Below are 21858 nucleotides of genomic sequence, written 5' to 3'. Positions count from 1 at the left end.
AGTGAAAATAACACAATGAAAATGAACGAAAAAAGTTGCACACACCAATTCATATACCTCGGAAGACTCTTTAAACTCTTGATGTTCATCAAGAAGCTCTTTTGTTTGCGTGTCTGTCTCTCCTTCACCTGTCCGCGAAGACAGATAAAACTCACCATTCTCGTGTATCCAGTCAAGCGCCTGAAACGAGACAACAAACAACCGCGGTTTAGCATCGCTGGATTTTGGACCAAAAACAAATATTGCTGATGATGTTGATGATGTCCTGGACGAACGGGCAACAAACGTGTCCGTTTTACATTACTGCCGGTAAATAGGACCGGACGTCAGCTTACATGGACACCGATGGCTGCCGCATTTGTTGGTCACGCCCTTTTTTTATGATTGTAAAACAGGATAAAGTGAATGAACGAATTTGAGATAGACGCCAGGGTGATCAGTGAGGAGAATGTGCTCCCTTTGTAATGACATCTGCAGATGGTTAGACTTTCTAGTCTTCTCGGAAAAGGACAAAAAACCGTTGGCTCCGTCTCACAGCACCTTCACTGGTAAATAATGGTACATATATTTTCTCAGTCAAAGAGAATGCGTCCAGGTATGCCTGTGACACTAACTGATAAACTACTAGGAATTTTGTTGGGCGTACTATAAACCGTAGAAATGTCAAACTGTAAATCGAGTCGTTCGATGGTCTTCTTAAGCAGACCTTTTTGTGGAGCAGGTGAAATTTGGTGAGTTAAAAGAAAAACACTAGTTTAACAATACCCACAAGTCAAATGCCATTTTACTTCCAAAAAACTGTTAAAACATTGAGAAGAAGTTTTATTTCTCAACAAAAAATTCCAACTGAGTTGTTGCAAAGTTCACATACAACAACTCGTAACGACCACCGAAACACTTTTTGCAAAATTTCATTTTTAAGTGTAGCCTAAGCCTACCTCCTTAGCACACTGTTCCAGTTCAAGGTGCTGTAAACAGTACTCAGCTAGCGTTCGCCTAACACCCCACACATCCAACACTTGCTGTTCCTGTGTTCTCAGTTGTTCCTGTACTTCCTTCACTTGGCACTCCACTCGCTCTATATTCACATCCGCTCGTTCGCTGCCTGCGGGCGCGATCGTGGATAGAAACGAGTCAGCGTTACGCTTCACTTCCAGCAGGCCCGTGGAGATAGAATCCTTGTCCTCGTCGTAGCTTTGTACGATCGCCTTCATGGCGTCCAGGCGTTTGACTGATTCTGTTTCGATGAGTTTGCTACACGGGTCGCCTTCCTCCAGCTTGTACTCACGAGAGAGGCGCTCCATTAGCAAGTAAACCTGTAAGGAGTACAATATATACATACATAAACTTTATTTCACTTCAGATTTGAAAGTAAATCATACTACATGTGTTCGTACCTCCGAAGGAAAAACTAAATAAATAAACAAGTAAATTAACTAGTAATAATCACAAGATTAGGGAGTGCGTTCGATGATCTCGATCCCGGGCTCTCTCTCCTTTGCCAAGTTGGTGATGATGTCATCCGCCCCTGCAAAATCTGCGGGGGATGTCAGATACGCGACCCAAGATCCATTCATTTGTTGATTGTTCCATACTATCTCGACTCCAATCTGTATTAGGAGTGCGTTCTTTCTACGTCGAACGCTATAGATGAATGAGCTAAAATGTGTACAAAAGAGGAACATCGTGACAATAGAAACCTAAACAGTAACTGAAAAATAGCATTACACTACGACGTTCCAGATTTCCTCAGTTTACGCTTAAACATGGCAAGTGTTTTAGTCCATTCCACGAGGAAGCCGCCTCGTGCACATATGGATGGGCGGGCAGACGGAATGAAGGACCTAGAGACCAAACAACGGACCAACCAACTGCCTAACAGACGGACAAAATAACTGACCGAAAAAGGGAACAGCAAACTGACTAACTGACCGACCGACCGACCGTACAACAAGTTCGCTTTGAATAGCGACTTTCAAATGAATACAACTCTCGAATTCCTGTCCGGCATACCCTCGGATTCCTCGCTTCTTCCAGTGATAACCAGGCACAAGGGACCCGCATGTCACGTGACAACCTAAAGCATGCGCATTCGGTTTGAAAAGCAGTATTCACAAGTTGTACTTTAGTGCGAAGGCCTCCAGTAAACCAACTCGCTCTTGATATTACCTGTTCAGCAGACTTGAAGAAGCTGTACGAGACCATAACAACTTTTCTTCTCTCCTCAGATTTATTCATCAGATGCTGCCATCTCCTACTCATGTTCTCTGCGCAGTTCCAGATGGCGTCAGGATCAAAGTGGCCATCTTTGATCAGCTTGTCTGCTCGTTGCTGCACTTCTGTGGCACTCTGACATGTTTTCTGAAATGAAAGAGCAGGAAGAAATAGTTTTCTTCAGTGGATCATGTCGAAGAAAACACAAAAAGATAAGGCAATTGTAACTTTTGCCATTGGCCAAGACTTCAAACAAAAGAGTTTTTTATATTTGATTTGAACCGCGCGCAATCACGAGACCTAAGTGTGCTCACGCGTGTTTTGTGCAAGTTCGTTCGCGAATTAGACGCGTCAAAAAAACTCCTGCGTGTCCAGCCGTGTAAGGCGCCATTCATTGCGCGCGCGTTTCCGCGCTACGTTTTCAATGCGGATACAGGGTTCATACCCTTTATCAGAGACAAATTTCCAGGACTTTTTCAAGTCTCAGAAAGTTTTTTTTTTCCTCAACCTATTAATGCACATTAAGTAGTTTTAAGTTGTTGGATGTTCCCGTCTCGCTGCTCCTCAATGCCTTTCAAGAAAACTTTATTACTTGAGTTTATCGATTTCCAGGATTTTCCAGGACTTCCTTACCTACCATTTTCAAGAACTTTCTAGTCCGGGTAAATGTAAGGCTAAAATTCAAGCACTTTCCAGGATTTCCGGGACCTGTACGAAGGGATTATTTTTGCTTTTTCAAAGTTAGCTAACACACTTTACAGTACCTCAATAGCCCTCTGGAATTCCTCATGTTCCCTCAGTAGCGCTTCAGATTCAACCAGTGATGTTCCAAGTTCGGTGCTGGCGTAAAGCATAGCTTCGCCATTCCGAACCCAGCCGACAACCTAACGTAAAATACCGAGTTAGTAACGAACACAAAGGGAGAGAGGTAATGAGAGCACAAGTTATCTTAAACCAGTGATGTTCCCAGGTCGGTACTGGCGTAAAGCATGGCTTCGCCATTCGAAACTCAGCCGACAACCTAACGAAAAATACCTAGATAGAAACGAACACAAAGGGAGAAAGGATAATGAGAAAGCGTTGTCTCCGAAGAGTTGTGTTCTGAGTTCGGACCTAGCTTACCCCCGCCTTTATCAAAGTAGTAAGCTTCGCCTAAAAGAACACTGCCGACAACCAGAACCTGACGGAAAATACCGAATTAATAACAAACACAAACGAGATTTAAAAAGTAAAATACAGGCAGGGCCTCTCTAGACAATTCAAGCTCAAGATGCTTCTATCCCAACCCCACCTCTACGGAGTGATCAGGTAGTGAATTCTCATAACCTTATTGTTCTCTCAGTGGTGTTATCGTAATGAGAAATTAGAAATTGATTAGTTTACTCACCTGTTTTGCATCACTTTCCAGTTGACGCAACAACAAATTCTGTTCTAGCTTAATTTTCCTCTCTTCTGCTAGATCCCGAAGGTCTCTCCTTTTTCGATGTAAAACTTCTAGTAAATTATGAATATGCGTTTGAGCGTCAATATTCTCTAAAGTCAAAGGATCTTTGACGCGAAGTTCTATCTCGGATTGTTTTAAATAATCTATGAGCTCTTCGCCTCGACAGAACGTTCTCATTGCAGCATTTTCAATGTCTTTCATTTGCTCCTCGTGATAAGCGAGAGACTGTTTTGCACGCGGAAGATCCAGGGCTAGGCCGCCTTTTTCTAAATGACCCTCGCAAATTTCTAGACGATCTTTGAGCTGCAAAAAAAAAAAAAAAGAGCACAGTGTTGGTTGAGATCACAATAAATCGAATTGAATGCGTCATTTTGAAGGGATGGTGCAGCAAATGTTGAAAAACCGTCAATCTGAAAATGGTCCGTGCTATTTTTGACGAAATTCTAAGGACTAAGATAAAACTTGTCCTTCAAATTGGTACATTCCGTTTACGAACTTCCCGGTCTGGCCGACAAATGGAAAACGCCCAATGATTTTCCCGCCATTTTGAAAACAGGTCATATACAGGCGCGATATCATACACTTAATATAACGAGCAAAACATACTTTCAAGCACAGCTTAGTGATTCCTCACATTGAATTTGTGTGTCACGCAAACAAGCCTCGTAACGTCCAGAGATTCAGATACACTTGTATTTCAATGGTTAAACATTACCTTGCCATGAAATTCTAAACAGCATTCACTTGTACCTCACCACTGATTAAACTATTAGAATTTATTTTTCTGGGTTCCGTATTGTCGGGCTGGCTTTACTTATAAGCAGCTACAACTCACACGGCAATGTTTTTGTCTAGCCATGGATTTTCTAGAACAGTTTATCTTGCCTAAGTCTGTCATTTTTATCTCGGCACTTGACCTCTTCTCCTATCCGTCAAATCTTTCTCGTTTCATCTGATTCTACATTTAGGTTTGTGGATGACATATGCAAGTGTACCCTTCAAATGAAAGCTTGAGAGCAGTACTTTCCTGTGGTGCTGTTTATTATACAATAAAAAGAAAAGGTGAAATTCTTGAAAACTTGACAAATGTAAAAATTTAACTGCTCTGACGATGAAATAATTATGTTTTCACTGACGCGTCGCTGGTGGTCGCGTTATCCCTGTCGTGTAAGCTTAACAGAAAAACGTTTAACCTTACTGGGAACAGAGCACGCGAGCAAACAAGACAGTTGGCTTGAATTGAAACGTGTTATTTCTTGTGATAATATTTAACGCAGCAGATGCTTCTCTCTTTTGAGTCCGTGGATAAAATCTTGGCGTCTGACCATTCAATTCAAAGCTACTGAGCAGTACTTTCCTTTGGTCGCGTGCTGTTTATTATGCTGTACAAGGTGGTTCCAACTTTTGAGTCTCTGAATGAAATCCTCAAGTGTGACCATTCAAATGAAAGCTAGAAAGCAGTTCTTTCTTATGGTACCGTTTCTTATGTTGTACAAGGTACTTTTAACTTTCGAGTCCGTGAATAAAATCCTAAAGTGCGACCACTAAAATGAAAGCTACTGAGCAGCACTTTCTTATGCTGCACAAGCGGGCTCTAACTTTTTTCAGTGAAATCCAAGTGTGTGCATTCTGGAAGCTGTTGTAATTGTGGCGTACATTTTCGCTGACCCCATGCCTCAACTCTTTCTTACTTTCTCTATGGCAGTTTATCCTTTCAGTTGAACCAACGAATCATCGACAATCCTCGCTGAGATAGCAAAGCCGCTAACGATCAGCTTACGTCACATACAGACGTCAAATTGACGCCTCTGGGTAAATCAAGAGATTATTTCAAGTACGCGAATTAACCTGCCATTTGAAGTAAACGTGCGTGGCACGAAATCAACTTATAACCTCAAAAAATTAAAAGAGGAAGAGCTTAAAACTGAAAAAACGCTATCATAGGAAGGTAATATTTATCAGTTTTCACACTTTCGAATTCTACCCTAAGACTCAATCTTGTGCTGCAATGTAAACAGCACCGCTGTAAAAGTAGTGACCGATAGCTTCATTTTATTAATCACAATTACAGTCAACCCAGGTCGCGCGTGAACAGTATTTCCAAGAATGAAATGAACATTCGAATTTCTCTTTGTAATGTCCGACGTGTGAATGGAATGTTGGACATTTCTCTGGAAATCGTTCCGAAAAAGACGCATTAACTGAAAAAAAAAAAAAAAAAAGATTCAAAATACTTGGGAAACAATTGTTATTCTTGAAATATTCAATTTTGCAGTGTAAAGAAAAATTCATAGCTTTACACCGTCAATAAGCTAGGGAAATTTATACGGGAACTCTGAAATCTCGTTGGCGATTTTCAAAACTGACATGTAAATTTCAAAACTCCGTTCAAATTTCAAAAATATCGTTCACGCGTGACCTGGGTTGACTGTAAGAATTGCATCGATAGACTCACGTTAGATGGAAGCTCACAGCATAATAAACATTGCTACAGAAGAATACTGATCACTAGCTTTCATTTGAAATGGTTAGACCTCGGGACTTTAAAGCCGCTCTTAATCACAGCAAAATAAACAACATTATCGACATGAAAGTACTGCTCGGTAGCTTTCACTTGAAGGGTAACACGTTAGGATTTTATCCACAGACTCAAACGTTAGAATCCCCTTGTATAGCACAATAAACAGCACCACAGGAAAGTACTGCTCAGTAGCTTTCATTTGAATGGTCACACTTTAGGATTCATCCACAGATTCAAATTTTAGGACACTTCGTATCAACTTGACACAGAGGGGAGATTAGGTGAAAAGAAAGTCAATTTTGCAGCTGTAGATTTGAACACATTCCTCGGTTAATAGTTGATGACTGACAAAACAAAGTGCCGATTCGGTGATGATGTTGTTTAAAGATAGCGTTACAAAATTTTATGGGAGTATGCCACAAATTAAGAAATTATAACTTTTTAATACGGCGCTAAAACCTATAATAAGCCGTTCTTCCGGTCCATTCGTATGCCGTTCAAAGTGGTTCAAACTTTTCTGGAATTCGTGGCCGGGTAAAATGAAAGTTCTAGAGCATAAACTTCGAGCTTGTGTATAAAATTCTAAAGTGTGGTTGGTCATTCAAATGTAAAGTTTTGCCCAGAATTTTTTCTGTTGTGCTGTTTATTATGCTGTAAAAGATTGGTCTGTATTTTGCCGAGTTTGTGGATGAAATCCTAAAGTGTGACCATTCAAATGAAAGCTACTGAGCAGTACTTTCCTGTGGTGCTGCCGTTTATTATGCTGTACAAGGTGGTTCTAAATTTTGAGTCTGTGGATGAAATCCTAAAGTGTGACCATTCAAATGAAAGCTACTCAGCAGTACTTTCCTGTGGTGCTGTTTATTATGCTGTATAAGGTGGCTCTAGCTTTTGAGTCTGTGGATGAAATCCCTAAGTGTGAACATTCAAATGAAAGCTAGTAAGCTGTACTTTCCTGTGGTGCTGTTTATTATGCTGTACAAGGTGGTTCTAAATTCTGAGTCTGTGGATGAAATCCTAAAGTGTGACCATTCAAATGAAAGCTACTTAGCAGTACTTTCCTGTGGTACTGTTAATAATGTTGTAGGAGGTGGGTTTAACTTTTGAGTCTGTGGATAAGATATAAGCTAATAATTAGCTTATATCTAAAATGAGCACGACGTACTATGTTACTGGTTCGTTCCCACGGTGCTATTTCTTACGCTAACAAAGAAGGTCATTTTTTTTTTTAAGAAAGAAAAAGTTCAGCGTGGACTTTCAATTGCCAGATGAACCCGAACAGAACCGGAATAATATCGAACCTGAGGGTGTAATCATTCACACCAAAGCTAAAAAAACTGGTAGAGAAAAAATAGTACCAATCTCGAGAAAACTTCCAAACATGAAAGCGTCAAAGCATGTAGCATGTCCGCCCGTTCTAATTATTGCAATTAGCAGTCTTTTGGTAGCGTCTTAACATGTCTTAAGAGCTTGAATTTTTATAAACCAATTTATTTGCTTAGTAACTTTAGCACAAGTTTGTCAAGTTGTTTTGCGAAGATTGCAAACTAAACAGTGACACAAAGGTATAAGTCGAAGCTTCAATTTGCGTGGCTGCAGTTTAAGACTCCATCTTAGACTAAAAGTATAAACATTCGTTGAATGAAGGGTTGAATGTGGGGTCACTTTGTCAAGCGATCGAAATAGACTCCCTCTTCTTTTTAATGGATTCAAACAAAGGAAAACTTCACAGAACAAAAGAAAGCTAAGATGAAACAAACCGCGTCGAAGCGTAACGCAGTCAATTTCAATGAGAAGTGGATTTTGTAAATTAAAGCGCTCTGTGTATGAACTTGCTAAATGGAAACGTTGACATATGTTTTGCCTAAAGATAAAGAATGGACTCTTCGTGTGTTGTAACGTGCATGCGAAAACCGAAGGTTCATGACCTTCACCAATGTGCGAAGTATGTAGAATGCATAGAATGATTGGGTTGTATGACGATTGAGAACAAAACATAACCATCCTTGCAAAGATACTGGAGGTTTTTTAAATAAAATAGCAAAAGAACAGCCCTAATATTTCCTGTACCTGAACAAGCTGAGGTTTTGCGATAGTTGTTGTCTAGAGCGCCGGCTTTCACTGACACACGGTGGATCGTATCACATTGCAAAATATATAAAGATCATTACGCGGCGAATTAGAAATGTTTATTTACTTTGGTGTTTCGGGACAAAGATAAGAATTTTAATGCATTCTGGATGTTTGGCTACGAAAATTCTGTAGCCCCAATTTCGAGGTACGAGTCGGCAACTCTCGAACCCTTGCCAAGAAAACTTGCCAAAATTGACAAGCAATGAAACATTCCCGTTACTCGGAAATTTGCGTGAAAAACATTCGCGTATTAAAGCAAGCTAATGGCCCGAGAAAAGATTCCAATGAAAACATGGCCTGCGAAACAAAAGGATACAACAGAGCTATTCGAACACGCAAAATTAGTAAAGTGACCTATGGCACGGTTTATATTATCTTAGCCGCAAGAAAGCCTCATTTCCACTTGGTTTTTATCCTATTTAACGTGTATTTCAAACTCTATGCGGATGTTCATGGCTTTTGTGGTTCATACGAATCTTTAATTACGAAGATCTTGCATTTACGCGAATCCGGTTTCTGTCTGAGCTACGAATAATGAAAACAAGACAAATCAAGTGCAGTTTGAACAATCCAAAATTAGTGTTACTTTGTGCTCGATTACGTAGGAAAATTTCACAAGGAATTTCCGTTCACATATGTGCAATCGATTCTTGAGGAGGACGTGAAAATATCCGATTTCTTTGGCGAGATTAACACCACAGACAATTAATCAAGATGTATTATAAATACCAGCTTTGCGGATCTTTCAAATTCCCTCAGCTGCAGCCATAATTCCAGTTGTTGCCGTCTCCGCGTCCACGAATGTTCAATAGCCCGCCTGACTCGGTCGAGCTCCTTGATAACTTTCTCCACATGTTGAAGCGAGCTTGAGTCGACGCCGTCCGAACTAGCAAGCTTTAGCTCTTCGATAATCGTTTCGCCTTCATCAATGGCGGTATGAATGGAGTCCAAAGTAGCTTCTCCCTGATGTTTCAGATTGGTAAGCACCGTAGCAATATTGTCTGGGTTATCGGATACTTCTTCCAATTCGAGCTGCGCCTTCAGCTGTTCCACAAGCTCAGAAAGCTGGAAAAACAAAGACGAGAGCGTTATTACGAAAGCGACCGTGGAGTCATCCTCCGTATCAAGCTCGAATGCGCTCATTTTTTGCACGCTTCGAGTGAGCGGACAAAATTTACTACTGTCAGATCACGAGTGGTCGAGTGTCCCCTGGTACGTCCCGTGAGAACTACCCGCGCTGAAAGCCAGGCCTGCTGCTGGCGCTGCGCTATCTTGCGTATCAACTCACAATTTCAAAAATTAATTAGAGAATTGCATACCAATGCATGCGCGCACGACCGATCTGAGCCAATTCTAGAAGTCTCATTGACTGACAGCGCAACATTGGCTGTAAAATTATAGCTAGGTCAATAAATAAATAAATGTCACAAGATGATGGAAATGGCTTCAAACATCTTCCTGTTTACAGCGCTGAATTTGCCAGTCATGACACGTACTTTACGAATGTCCCAAAACAACTACAACGAAAGAGGTTTTCGTCTGGCACTGTGTTTAAAAGATTAGAAATTCGTCCTTTCGAGACTAGGATTTCGATAAGATCGCGTAACCTCTAGCTAAACAGGATTGACATAACATAATGAAAGCACAATGAAACTCTCAACTCGCCTGCAGAATGGCCGCATTGCACACCTTCAAAGGTCGCATCAGGGCCGCTGGAAACATGTTTATAAACAAGACAAATGAAGCCTTCTTACAGACGGACACACAGAGCGCCTAAAGCGTCACGTTGAAAGAATCTTCCCATGACCGAAGACTGGCAATTCCCAACTGAAATCCGACCGCGCGCGAATACGACGCAACCTCACTACTTGCTGACAAATGACCCTCCAGGAAGTGCGATTGATAATTAACTTCGAAATCAATATGCACAATCAAGTTGACAAACCTTTTGTGTCCGGGAATAGAAATTGACAGCTAACTTCAGCAGGGTTTTCCGTCTGTTTACACGATCAATGAACTCTTGGACTCGCTTCTCAAAGTAGTCGACCCGCTTCTGGATCTCGTCCGGGTTGCACTCTCCGGAGCTCGCCAAATGACGCGCGGCTTCCAAGAGCTTAGCTGCGTTTGTGTAGGTATTCTGAAACGCAAAACCGCAAGATATGCTCTAAAATGCGTTTACGAGTTTTTTATTTCTAAAATAAGCAACAACTTAGACACACACAGGAGTCAAATCGGATAAACGTCACTCCGCAACTCACGGAAATATTTCTCCACTCCCTAAAATAACCGACAAATTTTTCAAAGATTTCGTGTCAGTCCATTCATTCTTCGTGTCAATTGATATAAACTCTGGTTATGGTTGAACTCCTCAAGTGGAACCATTCAATAAAATTACTTCCCTGTGGGTTTTTAAAGAATTCTGAACAAGAAATTGGTGGCTTTATTTCTCCTTTCGAGTTTGGAATTGTTGGAAAGGGCAGATGCTTTACATCGCAATAACACTGCTCGCGGATTCCACAACTGGTGACACATGTATTTTGGGCAGCAATTGAGAGTAACTTGATGAAATAACTATTAACTCGTTTTTAAAAATAGAGCCAAGCGCTAATAGCAGGCCCTCAAGTTGAGGTAAATTTGCCTTCAAGAATTATAAATATCTGTTTTAAAAAAGTAAAAATGCACAGGCAGTAATCAAATATTGGTTCGTAATCAGAAGATGTATACAAACAATTTCAAGTAGAGCTGTGTTTACATAGCGTGATTTAACTACAATACGGTTTTAGCAAATAACAACGAAATAATAATCTTCTCCTCCATCGGATCGTGTGACAAATATGTCTCTGCTTTTCAAGAAACGGGTAATCGGTGAAAACATTTATAGATCATTAAAATAACTCACCAGGACAATATCTTGCAGAAATACCAGTCGCTAATCAATTTTTCAAAAGTGTACATTTTGGAAAAATTCGAATGTTGGCACTCTTTCAAAATTTTACAGGGCAAAGGAATTTAAAATATATTTAATTCCTCTCAACATTCCCCACTGTCAAATTTAGATGATTCGGGATTTTTCGGATGTAAAGGGTTAATTCCTCTCCACATTTCGAATTGTTGTCTCAGTGAAAAACGGATGAGCGTGCCATGACACTTCAAAACGAAATTAAACTGACTAAAATACCAAATATCTCTTATAACAGAACGACAAAAGGGCACAATTGCGATAACATTTGTACAAGGTTAACTGCGACTATCTCTCGCAAAAGAGCAACACGCAAAGGAGGAATGAATTGTAAAGGGATTAAAAGCGAACTTATCAGTTTAAACCAATTGAAAATCACGAACATCAAGAACCGCACAACTTGAGTAAAGACGACGCAATGCTTTAAGGGCTAGTTTTGGACCTTAACACTGAACAACAATTAGTTTATAGGGGAGAGGAAGTGAAGGAAGACTTAAATGATTACTACTCCCTTGCGCCTGTAAGTCTTGCCGGAAATAATGAAAATTAGATTATTTTTAAAACAATAGAAAAACCAAAAAAGAAAAAAGACGTACAAGATCAACTTTGAATCTTGCACGTTGGCAAACAGGGAGCGAAATGGCTTTATCAGAAAAGCAAACAGAAAAAAAATTTATGACAAACTTTAAAATCAGTTGCAGAACGAAAAAGTAAAAAGAATAAGAAAAGAGATACTTCGATTCTTACATGTTGGTAAGCCCAAAAGAAAAAGTTTATCATAAAGATACAAGATCATCAACTTTCGATCCTTATATCTTGGGTAAATCGAAACAAAACAGTTTTACCAATCGCTCCACCCCCTTGTCTTCTCTTCTCTTCCCTATTTTTAAGCCCTCTCTTGTCATATGAGACCCTCAAGTCCAGTCACATGATTTTGGGCAAGCATTCACTAAATGTGTTAATTCATTTCTAAATCGCTAATTTAAAGAAATATTAATAGTGATTCTACTGAGACGAAAGGTTGAACCAAAATATAGTACAACCGATTTTTAGTACGTTACGACAGCGAAAATTGGAAACGTCGGCCCGGCGTTTTCAAATTTGAACCCATTTTTATTTTGGTCATTTGCCGGCGAAAATATCCGTGGATAGTTTCTTTGCATTCTGATAGTCTTTTAATGGAATTTTGGTCATTATATCTTGGCTGCTATCAACTGAATATTCAATGTGTTACAAAAAATAGCGTGATACTGTCCCTTTAAGTTCACAGTAAGGCGTCCACACCCCCAACTCGTTTCTACCCGCTCCAGTAGCCAGGGGGCTTTTCAAATGGAACCTGTACTATTTTTAATAATTTGAGCCAATTATATCAGACAAAAGCCGCTACAATGGACCATGTAGCTATTCCGGAACAGGAAAATTCCGTAATTAAATCAACATCTGCCACAAATATCAACGGTTTGCACTGCATTGCACAAGTAAAATTGATGGGATTAAAAACCCACAATTTACGAAAACAGCAGGGGTGAAAAGAAACGAAAAGCTAAAAAATTATTTCATCAATTAAACAGAACAACACAGGAAAAAGACATTAGGCAATCACATTATGTTTGTAATCAATCAGTCAAATGAAGAGAAATTACAAATTGTGTTCATTCGAATTATTTTCATCGCAAATTAACAAATCAGAAATAAATTTTCCTTGGGCGTTTCTTCGAACAAATTACACTTTTTTTCTGGTATCGTACTAAAAAACATTTTTAAATGCTGAATTGACTGAATTGAGTGTTTAATCAAAACCTCGTTTCAAGTATTTTCTCTTGAAAACAATTTTGAAGCTTACTTTGGGAAACTATACAATAAATTAACAACTAAAACAATCTTTTTCTTCCCGGTACTAAATTATTTCAGCAAGCGGCGATTAGGATGCCAAAAAATCTTGTAATGATTTGCATCTCAGGCTCAAAAAACCTGCTCTTCATCAAGAAAGGAGTAATGTTACCATACGGCATTTTAACAACGTGAAATCTTCAGTCTCAACTTTGACTGGCCAGAATCCAAACGAAAATTGTATAAGAAAATCCCTTTCCCATCTAAGCCTAGCTAGTTCTCTCTTCTAAGTCTTCAAACAAACTTGAGTCGCGAATGAAGCAGTAACAACGAGCCGCAAACGGGCCTGCTGGGGGGGGGGGGGGGGAGGGGGGGCTACTCAATAAAGTTTATACGGGGAAGCTCCGCTCCGAGGTCCAAACCCTTACCCTTATATATACCATTTTTGACAGGAAAGTTAACCCTTTCATATACCTCCCATAAGAAATGTTACCCCTCACAAACCTACAGTAGAAACACTCTTTCTTTTTTCGTAGGGTCTCTGTTTGAGATATTTTGAAAGGCCCTTTTTAAGTACCTAAATGACAATTTTCCTACCCTTTTCCAGACTTCAGCCGGTGAAATCCCTACCCTTTTACATACCCCCAGGCTGAAAAAGGTACCCCTTTGGGGCGCGGAGTCTCCCCGTATAGTCCATTATAGGGAGCATCCCACCCCCCATCCCCCAATCCCCGACCTCCAAGCAAAGGAGTAGTCACCACTTAACGGCTCATTTTTGGTCCTTTTGTTTGAGGAGAAGGAAGAAAGAAAGGCTTTCGAACCAAGGGTAATCCTTGGTGTCTGTTAATAAAATCCATGTTCGTGACCTTTGAAGTGCAGCATGTTTTCGAGTTGTTCGAAAGTGAAAAATAAACGTTATCTTTTTGCAGTTCTAAGTGGGCCACTGAGTAAATTAATGGGTCAACACTAATTAATGTTCACCCAGATTAAATAACATATCTTTAATGATTTCCGAAGAGTGACGATCAGCATGTGTTTTATCCACAAAATATCAAGATGCTTGTAGCATAATAAGAATACGGTTAAACCTCCATGAGCGATCACCTCTTTTAACAATTACTTGTACATAACAGCAAATTTCTTTTCTCGGTGAAATCACTGCGTTTGAAGACCACTCCTAGAACAACCTTCATGATATTTTGTAAAATGACGAATATAACCCCAATCACCACCCCCCAAGTCCAAGAAAATGGACCCATCAGTCTGCTAGAGTGTTTTAGCTGTTGGCTTAGTGTTTTAAACTGTATTGTCAAACCCACCAATTCTGAAACGCAAACTTCCCTCCAATAACACGCCCTCCAAGGCAATAAGCCCCTAAAAGGTCCTTTGAACGAATGTAAGCCTTATATTCGTAACTTCACAATAACCGACTAAGGAATATAGTCGAGATGTAACACTGTTTCTTAAAATAACAGAAAAAATTTGAATTTCTCTTTCAAACTCACTTACCTGAGCAATGCTTTCAAACTCCTCATGTCTCTTGAGCAAAGCTTCTGCCTTTACGAGCGACTTTCCAACACCTGTGTGCTTCAACAGAAACGTCTCTCCATGCTCTTCGATCCACTTGATCACCTGCAAGCAAACACGTAAATGATTTACAGAGAAGACACAACCGTGAGATCTAAGGGCGTTTTCCATTAGTGAGATCTCGCCGGAAAGAACGGTCAGGTGCACATTTTTAAGGTCGGGATCTAAAAATTTTTCACAGTTGCATGATCAGAGAAACGTAAGTATCATTTTGAAAATAATTTCAAAACTACTCGTGAATATGCACTTCCTGGATAGATCGGTTTTCAACCGTGTCGAAAGTAATTTCGCGTTTGCTTTGGTTTTGCATTACTACGTTCTATGATTAGTTAACAAAACTCACGCCACTTTCTCAACCAATGGGAATCCAAACCAAAACCAATCGTGTTTTGGCCGCACGCGTTTTCCCGCGCTTGGCGCCAGTTACATGTATTTGCTTCGAATTCTGATTGGCTCGTTGTGAGGTTTACATCTGTTGCAATTGGCCAGAGTAATTACTTTGGTTTGGTACCCTGGCTGGTTAGCTTGCAAGAAGGATGATTAAGTAGGGTGAGAATCTTTCGGGGTTAAAGCCGCCAATTTACGAGCCACTGAACAAAGTTAACTCTTTACGCTCCAATAGTAAAGAGCATCTAATTTCTTTTTACAGTATCACTGTATCACAAACATCACAGTCTTGAGAATAGAGGAAATGATCAACCAAGACAAAATAACATGATCTTCAAACAAATTCTCCCACCAAGTTTCATAAGAAATCTATGGAGGACAGTGAGGAGAATTTGTATAAATTTTAAAACAATCACCTCAAAATTTATACCGGTTCAGACTAGCCTCCCGTGCAGCGCCAGGGCCCTGAGGAGGACGTTGTTCAGACTCCTTTGGTTTCCGTGCAGCAATCGTTTCTAGCGCCCGCCATCTTTTTTTTCTTCATGCATCGCAGGGACGCAGGGGAAAAAAGCGCGGGAACTTACAAAATCCTGTTCAGACCAGTGGCAGGGGGAAAATGCGCGGGAACTGACAAAACCTGTTCAGACCAGTAGCAGGGAGGGAAAGCGCGGGAACTGACAAAACCTGTTGAGACCAGTAGCAGGGGGAAAAAGCGCGGGAAATGACAAAACCTAGTTCAGACCAGTAGCAGGAGGAAAAAGCGCGGGAACTGACAAAATCCTGTTGAGACCAGTAGCAGGGGGAAAAAAGCGCGGGAACTGACAAAATCCAGTTCAGACCAGTAGCAGGAGGAAAAAGCGCGGGAACTGACAACATCCTGTTCAGACCAGTGCCCGTGCGTAGGAACGGTGCCCGAGTACTACCCTCTGAGGAAGTGCCCGTGCCCGGGCACGGTGCCGAGATTTTTGCTCAGGCACCAAAAACAAGCTATGTTCAAACTTGTTCCCGTGCCCGAGAACCAGACCAGAGCACCTAGTCTGAGGCCATAATACATGAATTTATCGTGGGAACATAAATTCCTACGTTTATATTTCAGTTTGGAAACAAAGTGTTCACAAAGAAATGTTTATCCCGATTGCATTGGAGTATCAAAACCTGCTACTGTATTTGTACATACTTAAATTATTTATGTATTGTAAAGAAATAACCAAATAAATTTCATGAGTAAAGTTTAAAGCAAAATGTACATGTATTATGAACAGTAAATCCATTAATTTGATTAAAGGCATAATTCAAAAATGTCATTTGTCAATTTAAAACCTGCAAGGTCAATCTTTGAAAAGACTACACAGGGGAAAAGAAGACAAGGAACTTGAACAAGCAAAAACAAGATAATGACTAAACTAAAAAGCCTTTTTGCAGAAGAATTGGATTGTAATTCAAGCAACAAATATCCCGAGAGAGAAAAATGATTTTCCAGTCAAAAAATAGCGCATAAATGAATCGGTCAAAGCTCTAGTTACATCGTAAATAAAGACACCACTTTGTCATGTGCAACAGAATTGAATCACGAAGTTTCACTGGAAAGCACAGCATTAACCTTCGTGGGTTAGACATCTAGTCTCTGAACTGCCTCCAGCACAAAGCAAGCTGAACACTGATATTTTTCAATACAATACAGTTTCATCGCAGGACTACACGAAATGCACAAAGCTTTGTGCTTGCTTGCAACAGAGTCATCAGTTATTCAAGTAAATGTTATGATAGCAAATGCCCCTACAGATTTCTGGCTGGAGTCGATGAATGTTATGTTTTCAAACAACGTCCGATTTTTTAGGGAGAGCACGAAAGCAAAGAGAAATGAAGAAACAGATTTATTGTTCCACATACCATTTTCGCAGACATGTTCGAGAGTATGTATAGTTTCCTTGTGTACTTCACATCTGAAATTCCTGAGCGCTGCATTGAAAATAACCCTTCTCAAAATGTACCAAACTGTACCAAACGTTCGCAGACCTCTCAAAACGAAAGCCACGCGTTTTTTTAAGAGCAATGCCGCAACTGTCATTCCCAAAACTTCCGCTTTAGCATAATGCTAAGGCTCTGTCTTTCAGTTTTTTATTTGGCACGCCAGCTTAGCGAACTTGGGGAGAATTTAATATTTTGAAACACAGTTACTTGCGGAGGCATATTAAAATTTAACGACAAGTTCCCAAACACCTGCCTGCCAATAAAATAATCAAAAAATCTGACAGATATAACTCCTGCTTCACACTAACCGAGTTTTCACTTCATTCACGACTCATCTCAAAACGCAGACAGCTTCTTTTCAATTCATCCAACTGACAGAAGCTATCACAAAGAAATCACTTTACACCAACGATCCGCCAAGAGCCAATCCATTGAATAGCTTGATAAGATAGCTTAACCTAACAATACACTTTCTTCATAAAAGGACTTAGCTGTCACACGCCTCTTGTTTGCTGCCCACAACACAATGAGAGAAATTTTCATAGCACACCACGCCGTGAATACATTAGCATAACTTGAGCATGTAAATAAAAGCGCTGGGAGAAGTGCCATGTATTCTATTCAACAGGTGCTCAGTTTAGATAAAGAACTGCATTTCAAATTTTAAATTCAAGTCGATGCTTTGACAGTTTTGCTCACTTTTGAAGTAAAATATGCGTTCTAAAGTTTCAGCGAGAATATATATACTTTCGAAAGAGCAGATGTACATGTACATTGAAATCAGCTGGATGAGAACATAGAATATATATCAGATTAAACGTCTGGTGAAAACGAAATAAATCTAACTCAGATCATAAACACATATTTACCAGCTTAATTTTGTTTTATGCATGAAATTAACTGATAAAGATTTCAAATGTTCAGAATATCAAGCCATAAGGTTAGCGAACGATCCAGACCGGCGAAACACTCGCCTCTCAATTATAGAAACACAACACTTTAATTGCAAGGAGCTAAATATTGAGTTGATCGAGTAAACGGATGTTGATTTAAAAGCAAATCTATGTTTCAATTGCTTAAAAAATACTTTACCCAACATCAGAAACGCGGCTTTTTGTTTCGTGATCGACTGAAGACAGAACCAATATAATTCGCTGATAACATTTTCAAGTATAATTTCCAACCGGCTACCGTGACACGTTAAGTGAAAGGAAACTCCACATTGAATAATTATTAGAATTAGCAGCCGTACAGCACTTTACAAGCAAGCCGTCTAATACTTCGACTAAGAGTCAACATACATGCCGAACTTTAAGTCACTGTGTACAGAAAAGCATAGAAATCTTAGCATTAATCTCAAACGCGCGTCAGTTGCTAAATTCAAAACAAAGTGCTAGATAATAAATAGCCATGGAATATTCAGAAACCCAACACCACATGTTAAAATTCATTTCACTTTCTTATGCTCAACGAACTTCCTAAGAACAACATTTTCGTGTTATAAAAATAGAATTATTCGTTTCAGCTATACAAAGCCTAAAACTTTCCGAAACCTGGTCTTTTCTGTTGCAACTCAACCATGAATATAATATGATAAAATTATCACACTCGGGTATCGCGGGTTTTCCGGCTTACTTAGAGAAGAAAAATCAAATAAGAGAATACTGACTCACCATTCTACCTATCCAGTATCTGTAAAGAAGTTCATTTGGATGATCTGTGCGCAAAACCAGATCCAACAATACCTCACACATTTAAAAGACTAAAGAACGGAGAAACTCCCCGTGTTACAGGTGAAATTCATGTAAAGCAATCATTTCTGTCACCGACAAATGCTTCTCGGTAAAATGAAATAAAAAAGCCTCGCTCTGATTGGATATTTTTACGCTTGGGTGTGTAACACAAATTGTCTCTTTAATAAAATTGTCTAAAAAAAGAATTTTACTGTAATGCCACAACGTCTGAAACGAAATTCAATGATATTCATAGGCATAAGTTTTTTTTAAAGCAAGTGGTAAAATTTGTTAAAGATAACCTACGAGCAAATAAAGCCATGGAAAATATTTCACAATTTTACACTTCAAAACCAAAACAAAATGCTAAATCTTATTTGAAACAAGCCTTTGCATTATTTACAACAAACTAAAGTGCATACAACATTGAGTCAAACCAGAGAAAAAAACCCAGATAAATTAGAAATTCATATTCAAGATGGTTGGTTGTTGAAGGCAAATAAACAACCAAGCGGCAAGATATCTTGATTAAAGAAATGAGGGATAATTGTCTTGCAAAGGTTACCATTGTTCACAGAATTAAACAAAACTCAACAGGTGGAAAGCTTGGTTTCTCCCCAAGAGAAACAGGTACAGTGTGTGCCAAACATTCCTTGCAGGGGAGGGGAGGGGAGGGGAGGTTACTGCCATTGAATATGTGCTAACAATTTTGAGTGTTCTAAGAGTTGGAAATACACTATCTTAACCTTTAAACACTACTATCAAAATGGAGATTCTCCTAACTGTGCTCTCTGTAATTTGTATGGTACTACTTGGGAGAATTTCATTAAAAATCAAGTCATTTCATCTTTGGTGATCATTTAGTTTTTTCTCATGACCAGCTTGTTGTTCAAGTAGTGAGAAAGAAAAGAGAAATTACATCCTGATCACTAATAGGTCTTAAAGGGTTAATAGAAGCAGCAGTTCAAGACAGCCAGTAGTGCATGACTGTAAACAGTATCCAAGGGAAACAAGTTTACATCCAAGATAGCCAGAGGTTCGAGATAAGCAGTGTTCAAGATAGTGGGGGTGAAATCTATTGATCATTTCACCCACTCCTTCTCCCACACGCAAGCCTTGAGACATGTAATGTGGGATTTGAGTCTGTTGATGAAACATTCAAATAACCACTGTTGAGAAGAACTTTCCTGTAGAACTGTTTATTTTGCTGTATAAAGTGGTTCTAACTTCTGAGACTGTTTATGAAATCCTTAAGTGTGACCATTCAAATGAAAGCATCTGAGCCGTACTTTCCTGTGGTGCTGTTTATTATGCTGTACAAGGTGGTTCTAACTTTTGAGTCTGTGAATGAAATCCTTAAGTGTGATCATTCAAATGAAAGCTACTGAGCAGCACTTTCCTGTGGTGCTGTTTATTATGCTGTACAAGGTGGTTCTAACTTTTGAGTCTGTGGATGAAATCCTTAAGTGTGACCATTCAAATGAAAGCATCTGAGCCGTACTTTCCTGTGGTGCTGTTTAGTGTACATACAAGGTGTTTCTAGTTTTGTTAGTTAGTTCTCTCCGCGCCATGAGGCGCATAAGCCTTTTGGGTCTGTGGATAAATACTGTAAGCCCCAATAGTGACAAGCATTTAACTTCTCCTCACAATATTACAACTTCACTGAACATACAAGTCTTGAGAATAAAGAAAATGATCCCCAAAATAAAATGTCCTGATGTTTAGACAAATTCTCTCAACTATACCACAAGAAATATATGGGAACAGTTAGGAGAATGTACATGTTGATACTGGGGCTTAAAGAGACGACAGCAGTTCTTTGCTGTGGTGCTGTTCATTGTTTACCAAAAAGGAACTTAAGGGGAAATTGACAATTTTTCCCTTGCAATTTAAAACTGCAGAATGTTAGTCAAAGGAAAAGTGGTTTTCATTTGGAAGTTGTGAAGCCAAAACCAAGTAATTACTCTTACTAACAAATCACAACCAATACAAACTCAAGGCAAATATTTAACAATTATTCCATGAGCATGCTTTGGATATGAGATGATAGATAGCCAACGAGGTGCGTAGCGCCAAGTTGGCTATAATCATCTTATATCCAACAAGCACAAGTGGATTAATTGTTTTGTTAAAAACGATCAAGAAATATTGCTAGATCTTACTGATTTCGCTGTGCAAGAATAACCAGCAGACAATTTAATGGTCGCCATTTCTCGACCATGGTATAATGGCTCATACACCATGGCTGCTAAGCCAATTAAATCCCTCGAATTGCATTATACAATGATTCAGTTTTTAATAAATGTATATATACGGCGACTAGCACAGGAAAATATGTGTGAGCAAATCACGATTAGGTTTGCCTCGTTTCTCATTGGTTAAGAATGTGGAACAAAGTTTGCGAACCAATCACAGAGTAGAGTAAGCAGAACCAAGGAAAAATTACTTTCAAGAGAACACCAAACTGAAAACTGCTCTAAGGTAAACAAAACAATCAACAATAAAAGTCAGACCTTGCACACAACAAAATAAATAAATTTCCACGCAGAAATTGTCTGGAAACTGAAATTTAACAAGGTTAGTATTAACATTTTCTCAAAGTGCTGAAAAGAATGATAATCACAAATGTCCGATTTATAAGTTACTATATATACCTAAGCTGTAAACAACCAGTAAGAAGAGTTTATATCATTTTTGACAGTGGCATTTATTTGATTGTACAATGTACTGTGTATTTTCATAAACAAGTGAGATCTAATTAAAAATACTGAGCATAGTTCAATTCACGACATTTTAGCAATCAACAAAGGATCACCTTTAAACAGCAGGATATATAAGATTCAAAATAAATTATGTTTGGATTTTCACTTGACAAGAAGATTTATGTATTCTCTTCAAAAACTGCATAATTGCTGCTCAAAGGACAGAATAAATTTTTAAAAAAATGTCTTGTTGACCATAATAAGATTCAAAATATTTTTGGATTTTCATTTGAAAAGAAGATTTACGTATTCTCTTCAAAACCTGCATAATTGCGACTCAAAGGACAGAATAAATTTAAAAAATGCCTTGTTGATGA

The 21858-nt window shown here is 39.2% G+C and overlaps 1 protein-coding gene across 14 annotated transcripts in view; it reads right to left on the bottom strand.

Annotated features, from left to right (window-relative positions):
- The window catches only part of LOC146455082 (kalirin-like), a 139428-nt gene that overhangs the window by 54450 nt on the left and 63120 nt on the right, over nucleotides 1-21858 (bottom strand). For 11 of the 14 annotated variants that reach the window (XM_085094656.1, XM_085094658.1, XM_085094654.1 and 8 more), the window contains 8 exons: nucleotides 14611-14733; nucleotides 10258-10449; nucleotides 9042-9377; nucleotides 3602-3961; nucleotides 2979-3098; nucleotides 2170-2361; nucleotides 939-1316; nucleotides 46-180 (listed from right to left, as the gene is read on the bottom strand). In XM_085094656.1, the coding sequence (XP_084950782.1) occupies nucleotides 46-180; nucleotides 939-1316; nucleotides 2170-2361; nucleotides 2979-3098; nucleotides 3602-3961; nucleotides 9042-9377; nucleotides 10258-10449; nucleotides 14611-14733 (1836 nt within the window). Of the gene's footprint in view, nucleotides 1-45; nucleotides 181-938; nucleotides 1317-2169; nucleotides 2362-2978; nucleotides 3099-3601; nucleotides 3962-9041; nucleotides 9378-10257; nucleotides 10450-14610; nucleotides 14734-16965; nucleotides 16996-18719; nucleotides 18862-21858 lie in introns of those variants that run through there. The other 3 variants (XM_085094662.1, XM_085094663.1, XM_085094650.1) reach the window with 3 other exon arrangements.

Source organism: Pavona decussata, unplaced genomic scaffold (assembly GCF_977016875.1).
Source record: "Pavona decussata unplaced genomic scaffold, jaPavDecu1.1 SCAFFOLD_286, whole genome shotgun sequence".
NCBI classification, from domain to species: domain Eukaryota; kingdom Metazoa; phylum Cnidaria; class Anthozoa; order Scleractinia; family Agariciidae; genus Pavona; species Pavona decussata.
The sequence above is the reverse complement of the archived record's forward strand: the minus strand, read 5'-3'. Positions and strand labels throughout refer to the sequence as shown.